Below are 8,514 nucleotides of genomic sequence, written 5' to 3'. Positions count from 1 at the left end.
AGGAAGAAGAGGAGGGAGGAAGGAAGGAAGGAAGGAAGAAGAGGAGGGAGGAAGGAAGGAAGATAAGAAGATGAAAAGTGTATAATGGGCAAGATGACTGGCTGGATGCAGCTCCTTAAGAGTGGTCCAGGATTCCTGGCCCCTCACACTCTAGCCCTGTCAAGGAAACTACTCTTGCCATGGCCACATCCATAGTTTTCCAGGGACAGCATTTGAAGACAGGCCTGGACTGGAGAGGGAGGGAGATAAGGTTATTGGGATTCTTCCTGCCCCCACCCCACCGTTCTCCCTCCTGAGAGAGAGCAAGGATTAGGATCTGATTTGATGCATCTCTGGAGCAGATGTGGTGTCTTTAATACCTTTTAATCAGATTATTAGCAGTGGAAACACAGGACCACTCAGCAGCAGCTTTTCCCCCACTTAGGAGCTGTTTGTTAAGACTTTACATGAAGGGAAAACAAATGACACTGTGGTAATGTGGTGAATTTCAGCATGTTCCCTTAATGCTGCTGCTCTTGGCTCCCTGATGGTTTCCAATCCTCCACTGGTGAGACGTAGACATGCAAGGGGGAGTTGAGCCCTCCAGTTCTGGAAACTGAATGCTAAGGGGGTAGCAAAGGCAGCATCCCTCATCCTACCCTGGAACCCCCCTTTCTCATCTACCAGGAGAAATCAGGTTCAAAGCCATACCTAGCCTTGTACATGAGGACCATAGTATCATAGATCATAGACTTAGAGTTGGAGCAGTCCTTAGAGCTCATCAAGTCCAACCCCCTCGGTTTTATAGATGAGGAAACTGAGGCTGGGAGAGATAAATGTCCTACCCAAGGTCACACAGCTCGTAAGTGCCGGAGATCAAAATTGAACTGCAGCAAACAGGATTAAGTGACTTGCCCCGTGTCACGTAGCTAGAAAGTGTCCGAGTTCAGATTTGAACTCAGGAAGCCAAGTGTTCCTGACCCCAGTCCTGGCATTCTGTCCATCACACCACCTCGCTGCCCCTGTTCCATTCTAGGAAGTCATTTTCCTAGTGGCTTCTTCACACTTTTCTTCTGTTGCTTCCAGCTCTGGCCAGTGGATCCAAGCAGAATCCATCTGATGCCACTTCTGTGTGACAGACATTCAGATGTTTGCTGTCCCATCCCTTCTCTTTCCCCTTTTCTCAGGCTTATCACTAACTCGTTCCTTCAACCAGCCTTTCTGTGGCGTGTTCCCCAGTGCCCTCACTACCCTGCTTTCTTCCTCTGGACAATTTATCCACAACCTTGCAAAAATGAGATAAACGCGAATCTCCATTCACCTATTCAGCCATGCAAACAATACCTACTTGATTTAGTTTTATGTCAATAATGCAGAAATCCCACGGAAGCTGAGCCAGAGAAAAGAAATGACACAGAAGATTTTGGGACATAATTCTGTAACTCTTAGTCATTTCAGTTTAATTCCTCAGCAGTTAAGCATGTTCTCTTCAAAGCCCTGTGCTGGGCACTGGGGAGATACAAAGCTTAGATCATAGAGTTAGAGCTGGAAGGGATAGTCAGACCATCCAGGACCTTTTGATTTTACAAATGAGAAAACAGATCCAGAGACAGGAAGTGATTCGTCTAAGATGACACAGGCAGGAGGGAGCTAGCACAGAGGATGGAGCACCTGGCCTGGAGTGGGGAGACCCTCGAGCCAAATCTGGCCTCAAACACCTCTCAACTGTGTGACCCTGGGCAAGTCACTTAACTCCAATTGCCCAGCCCTTGCTGCTCTTTTGTCTTAAAATTGATACTAAGACAGAAAGAAAAGGCTTAAAAAAAGAAAGATGATACAGGCAGTAAGGATCAGAGGTATGATTTTGCACCAGGTCCTTTCACACCAAATCCACTGACCTTTCTGTTGGTCATTGGTGGCAGGAGCATGTAAGTTTTTAGGCAGTGCAAGAGAATGGAGCTCTGAGGGTGTGGGGAGACAAGTCACTGCTTCTCCCCTGAGAAAGAAAGGGGTTTGGGGCATCCATAGTCTCAGATTTGGAAGGGGCCTCACAGGCCACCGAACCCAGCCCACACCTGAAAAGAGATCCCCTTTAAAAAGGAGGCTCTTATCATTTTGGTGTCCTGGACCCTCTTGGCAGTCGGGTGAAGCCTGTGGACCCCTTCTCAGAACATTTAAAAATACATAACATAAAACACAGAAGAGTACAAAAGAAACCAGCTCTGCTGACATAGAGTTATCCAAACACTTCAGAGAAGACTTCAGTCATCTTGGACCCAGAGCTCCTAGAGGCCTGAGACTACCCAGCTTGCTTTGTTACTGTGGCCCATGGTTTGTGTGAGTGTGAGTGTAAGAGGAGCTCTTACCTTCTGCCTTTTTTTTTAAACCCTTACCTGTGTACTTGTTCCAAGGCAGAAAAGTGGCAAGGGTAGGCAAACAAGAGTAAGTGACTCACCCAGGACAGCACAGTTGGGAATTGTCTGAGACCAGAACCCAGGACCTCCTTGCCCAGACCTGGTTCTGTATCCACTGGGCTGCCCAGCTGCCCCCAGCCTTCTGTCTTAGCCCCAATTCTAAGAAATGTGGCAAGGAGTAGGAAAACAGGGATAAGTGTCTTGCCCAGGATGGTACCACTAGGAAGTATCTGAGACCAAAATCCAGGACCTTTTGTGCCCAGGCCTGGCTCTCTATCCACTGAGCCACCCAGCTGTCCCTTACCTTCTACCTTAGTATCAATTCTAAGATAGAAGAGTGGCAAGGGCTAGACAGTGAGGGTTATGTGACTTGCCCAAGGTGGCACAACTAGGAAGTGTCTAAGACCAAGTTTGATCCTAGGACCTTCCAACTCCGGGGTTGGCTCTCCATCCACTGTACTATCCAGCTGCCCCAAGGAGGGTGCTTTTTAAGGGGGATGATGAACTTTCCACCCAGCCCCACAGCATTGAGTCATCCCACCTCCCTGTGTGACTGTCTCCCTGCTTATTCTCTTCCCCTCCCCACCTTTTCCCCCTGTGGCCCCCCTCCTCGAGCCTGGCAGCCAGAGGATGACAGAAGCTGTGCCAGCTTAGGGCCTTAGAAGCAAAGTTTCATGTGCTGGGCGGCTCTGGGCTCCCAGAGGTGTGCTAATCCCTTAAGAGGTGTGTGGCAGGAGATGAGAGACGGGAAGAGGCTGGGAGGAAATCCCCACGGGGGCGCGGGCCTGGCCCTCGGCTCTAATCCCCCCCAAAGATCAGGCTCGGGTCCTTCAGGAAATGCATGAGCTGGGGAGCTTCAGAAGCAGGGAAGTGGTAATTAAAAGAGAAGGCTGCTTTCGACGGAGGCAGTTCCGAGATCGAAGGAGAAGAGGAGGCGGGAATGGGGGAGGATTGAGGAGACAAGAGGGTAGATAATGAACCTCCAGAAAGGTCACAGATGAAAAGGGGGAATAATGATAGTCTCTGGACACCCCAGTTCCCATCTGAGCTCAGATTCCCCAGGATATTCTCTTCCCTCACTTCTTTCCCGAGGAAGAGAAAAGGTGAGCCGAGTTGGAGCATTTAGGTGCCTCGCCATATATTCTTACTCCAGAAGTCAGAATCTCACAATCTCAGACCTGGAAGGAGCTTTGGAGGCCACCTACCTAGACAAAGAGCCCCTCTTATTAATAACATGTCTTCAGGACAGCCAAGTGACACAGCCAGGCCTAGAGACGGGAGGTCCTAGGTTCAAACCTGGCCTCAGATGCTTCCTAGTTGTGTGACCCTGGGCAAGTCACTTAACCCCAATTGCCTAGCCCTTGCCCTTCTCTCTTAGAATAATTACTAGAACAGAAGTTAAGTGTTTTTTAAAAGAAAAATAAAAGAGAAGGCAAAGAATTATGGCTGGTCCCTACTTCCTATGCTTCCATACAAAGCCAGGTCAAAGGGATTATAAGATCTCGGATTTAGACCTCAAAGGGGCCACAGAGACCTTCCAGACCGATTTCCTTCTTTTACAGGTGAAGAAAATGAAACTCAGAGAAACAAAGGACTTGTCCATGGTTAATTAAGTAGTAAAGGAACAAAGGCAGGATTTGAATCCAGTTCTGTTCTCCAAGATCTCTCAAGGGGATTTCTCCCTCCTCTAGCTGGGGAGAGCTATCCAGGGTCCTAGGTACCCACTTGGGAGAAATTACTCAAAAGTGCCATCCAGAGGCCACCCGCCATCCCACCCTCCCTGCCAGGAAATGCTCTAATGCCTTGCCTCCAGTGCACAGACATTTCCACAGGCAAGTGTGGGATGGACAGAGGTTGCCATGTAGAGGAAGAAAAGGGCAGGAAGGGCAGCATCAAAACTGCTCATTCCTTGCCTAGATGCCAAGAGAAATCTGCTCCTGTAACAGTGTGCTCCCAGGTTCTGTCATCATCCGGGGCGACAGAGGCACAGAAGCCAGAAACATAGCTAGCGGGTGGCCAACAAGGACATGGGCACACCTGGGGGTCCAGACTTTCAGCACCCCTGAATTGAACTGTGTTCCTCCCATTATAAATGGAATTCTCTGCTTTCAAGGTAGCCCTTTCTTAAGACAATAGTATTGCAGAATTGAGAAGGAGTCAAATTCAAATAGAAAGAGGAGGGTTTGCACTAGATAGTATGTAAGGGTCCCTGTGGGTCACACATGGATTTTGAAAACCACATTATCCATGTTCTCTTGTACTTTTATTTATTCTGTTAAATACTTCCCAATTGGGGCAGCTAGGTGGCTCAGTGGATTGAGAACCAGGTCTAGAGTCAGGAGGTCCTGGGTTCAAATCTGACCTCAGACATGTGTCCAAGCTCTGCGACCCTGGGCAAGTCACTTAATCCTACTAGCCTAAAAAAGTATCTTAGATAGTCTGGACACTGAGTGCCCAGAGCCCTGAGGGGTTAAGAGGCAAGCCCAAGGTCTCACCAGCAGTATTTGTCAGAGTGGGGATTTATACCCACATCTTCTTGGTTTCAAGACTGACTATCTGCTGTCATATTGCCTCTAAACCATAATAATAACTCGCATTTTAATATGGCCTTAAGATTTAGCAAAATGCTTTCCAAGCAACAACTCTTTCAGGCAGGTAGTACAAATATTTTTTTAATATCCATTTTACAGATGAGAAAATTGAGGCCCTTAGAAATTAAGCAACTTGTCCAGTTAGTGAATGAAAGCTGGGGCATGGACTTGGTCTTCTCTCTCTAGTATTGATGTTATTTGTAGTGTTGTTGTTTGGTTGTATATGACTCTTAGTGACCCCATTTGGGGTTTTCTTGGAAAAGATCCTGAAGTTGTTTGCCTTTTCCTCCTCCAATTCATTTTACAGTTGAGGAAACTGAGGCAAACAGAGGCTAGCGATTTGCCCAGGGTCACGCAGTTTGTGAGTGTCTAAGGTGGAGTTGAACTCAGGAGGATGAGTCTTCTTGACTCTAGATCCAGTGCTCTATCCACTGCACCACCTAACCGCCCAGTTTATTTGTAGCACACCAAGGAAAAATGGTCCTTGTCCAAAAGACAGGGGCAGGCAGGAGGTATGGACTATTTCTGAAAGGGGAAGAGCTAGAGATTTTCCCAGCCTCCCAGTTCAAACAGTCTCATCTTTGATTCCTGGAAAATCTGAATCGTGTTTCTGACTATTCACTTTCAGTGTCCCCCCCCCCCACTGCCTTCTATTTCAGGTACCTTCAAAAACACTTAAAGGAAGCTATTAGAGAAAAGGAAGTACAGAAGTGTTAAATGGCAGAGTTAAGATTTGAATTCACAACCCCCAACTCCAGTCTGTGTTTTGCCCCTCTAGAGATCTAACTTTTCCTGGCCTGAGCTACATCTCTAGGACCAAGCCAGAGCTGTCTGTACTTCTCCCATCTTATGGGGAATGAGAGCAGAAGAGTGGGTTGTAAGCATCTTTCTGACTTCTCTGGGCTCACCTGGAGTTAGAGACCCTCGATAAATAAAGTGCTCTGAAGAGCCTGAGAATGCAGTGCACCCCAGATCCTTCTCCTGATTCTGCCCAAGCTGAGGAAAAGAAGAGTCTACTGATAAGGATCGATGCTCTCTCCCCCACCATGGACCTTGGCACACACAGATACACCCTTTAACTCAGGCATCAGCTGTCCCCCAGAGACGTGGTTGGACAACCTCCCCAGAGCGCACGATTCGACTGTCCTCTGTCAGAGTCTGGCCCTACCCAGCTCTGTGCTTCTCTTGACTTCTTGCCTAATCTTTTTTTTTAAGCCCTCACCTTCCATCTCAGAATCGATATTGTGTGTTGGTTCCAAGGCAGAAGGGTGATGATCATAAGTCAAAGATTTAGAATTGGAAATGATCTTAGCGATAACCTGGTTAACCATCCCTTACTTTATTTTTTTAAACCCTTACCTTCCATCTTAGAATCAATATCGTGTAATTATTTCCAAGACAGAAGAGCACTGAAGGCTAAGCAATGGGGGTTAAGGGACTTGCCCAGGGTCACGCAGCTAGGAAGGGTTTGATACCAGATTTGAACCCAGGACCTCCCATCTCTAGGCCTGGCTCTCAGTCCTTTGAGGCACTTAGCTGCTCCCTTTCCCCTGATCTTGAGAGTTCTCAATCTCATAGGTAGCCACTTTGAATGACCATACTCCAAAGTAGCCCAGCCCTTTCCCTCACTGGCTACTCCAGATCTCTCAGCTGTTCTCTCAAAGCTCTGTGTCTCCTTCCACCTGAACCACAAGTCAGTGGCCTTACTTCATCTCAGAGCACAGAAATAGATAGATTCACAAGGAACTTTATCCATGCCTAAGAAAATAAAGTTTGGAGATGGCACTGCACAAAGGATCCTGGAACCAGAAGTAGGTTGGTACACTCTAGGAAGAGCTGGAGGGGCTCCCGGAGATCACCTGCAAAAAGCACTGGAGAGACATGGAGATAGAGCAGAGAAAAGGAGAGGAGGAGGAATTTCTCCTGTGATTCATGAGCCGCTGGGCTTCTGCACCTCAGCCAGAGGTCTATTGTGGAGACGGGGGGGCCTCAAAGGCTGCTTCTGTTGCTGCTGCTCCCTGAGACTTGAGACATTTTCCAACTCTCGCATTTCTTTTTCTTTGCAGGATGCCCGTTCCCTGGCAGCAGCCTCTGCCCCACTGACAGGACCTCGAGCTAACACAGTGCTGGAGCGGGTAGAGGGTGCCCAGCAGCGATGGAAGCTGCAGGTGCAAGAACAGAGGAAGACTGTGTTTGATCGTCACAAAATGCTCAGCTAGATGGGCCGGGTCAGTTAGGCCAAGGACAAGAGGAAGCAATGAGGGTGGGGGGTCAGGGGACCTGTTTTTTTCCCTTCTCCCTCTCTCTTTTCTCTCTCTCAATCCTTCCTGTTACAAGCCTGTGGCATTGCCCTTCTTTTCTACCCACCCTCATCGTCCCTTTTCCCTTAGACGTGATGATCCAAGGAGGGTGAGCCCCACTCCTCAATGCATCTCAGGACTTTGGATTTGGGGGGAGATAGCCCCAAGGTAACAAAGACATTTCCTGAAGTCATCAGGATTGGGTAGGAAATGTCTTCCCTCCTCTTCTGCCTTCCCCAGCTTATCTCCAAATCCTGGAGAGCTTCAGAACCCCTGGGAGAGGGAAGGAAGGGCATCCGGAATGTCTTAGTTTGGAATGGAAGAAAAGAAACCCTGCCCAGCATGACCTTGCTCCTGTCTCTTCTGCTGTGCTGTAGATTAAATAAGGCCATTCCCCACACTCACAAAGACACAGTCATCACACTCCACAATTTCTGTGCCCTCCAGCCCAGATCCTGAAGTCACTTCCATGGAAAGGCTGCCTGTTTGGCTGACACCATCAGGGTCTATATGCCAAGTAGCTTTCCAGACTTCTTCCACCCTGTGTCCACTTCTTCTCGAGATGTAGTCCAACATCCCTGTCGCTTGGTTCCTTTACAGCCAAATGTACTAATGCTGGGAACAAGACTCTTCCATCTTAACCAACTAAAAACTGAGACCCTTCCCAACCACCTCCATTCCCACTGACCACCAGCTGCTTAGTCAAAGGGAGAAGCTAGATCCTCTGACATCCCAGAATGAGGAGCAAACTCACTCCTGAGCATCCCTTAGGGTCCCCTCTTGCCCCCAAAGTTTATTCCCTCAATGCATGGAGAGAAGTGTCTATCCTCAACACTTTGCAGTCCTGCCTGTAAGCCAAGGAAATGATTAAATTATGTCTTATCTCCCCCTCCATCCCCAACCTTCTGGATCTCAGGAACCTTTAGGAACCAGAAGGAGATATAATCCATGACTCCTCAAACCCTTGAGTGGGAAGGCCAAAGGAGCCATATTATTCTCCTTCTGAGAGGGGAAACAAATCTGGAGAATGGATCTGCCACCAGGTCTTGAGTCTAGAAGAGAAAGCAGAATCCAGGTAACTTGCCTTCCAGACTAAGCCCTGTTGCTGGCAGATCTTTCAGATAGAACAGCTTCCCTATAGGGAAAAGAAGCCCAATCATGGAAATATCTGGATTCCAAAACTGTAGATGTATGAATCGCTACCATGAGGCCACCTCCAGCCCTTGAGAC

The 8,514-nt window shown here is 48.2% G+C and overlaps 1 protein-coding gene across 1 annotated transcript in view; it reads left to right on the top strand.

The window, feature by feature from the left end:
- TMEM9 (transmembrane protein 9) overlaps positions 1-7,807 on the top strand; it is a 31,897-nt gene extending 24,090 nt beyond the window's left edge. Inside the window, exon 6 of the mRNA XM_044673892.1 lies at positions 7,051-7,807. Coding sequence (XP_044529827.1) covers positions 7,051-7,203 — 153 coding nt within the window. The 3' untranslated portion in view covers positions 7,204-7,807. The remainder of the gene's footprint in view (positions 1-7,050) is intronic.
- Positions 7,808-8,514: the final 707 nt, after the last annotated feature.

This window comes from Gracilinanus agilis, chromosome 4 (genome assembly GCF_016433145.1).
Source record: "Gracilinanus agilis isolate LMUSP501 chromosome 4, AgileGrace, whole genome shotgun sequence".
In the NCBI taxonomy this organism is placed as follows: Eukaryota; Metazoa; Chordata; class Mammalia; order Didelphimorphia; family Didelphidae; genus Gracilinanus; species Gracilinanus agilis.
Note: the sequence above shows the minus strand (reverse complement) of the source record. Positions and strands in the feature narration are given on the sequence as shown.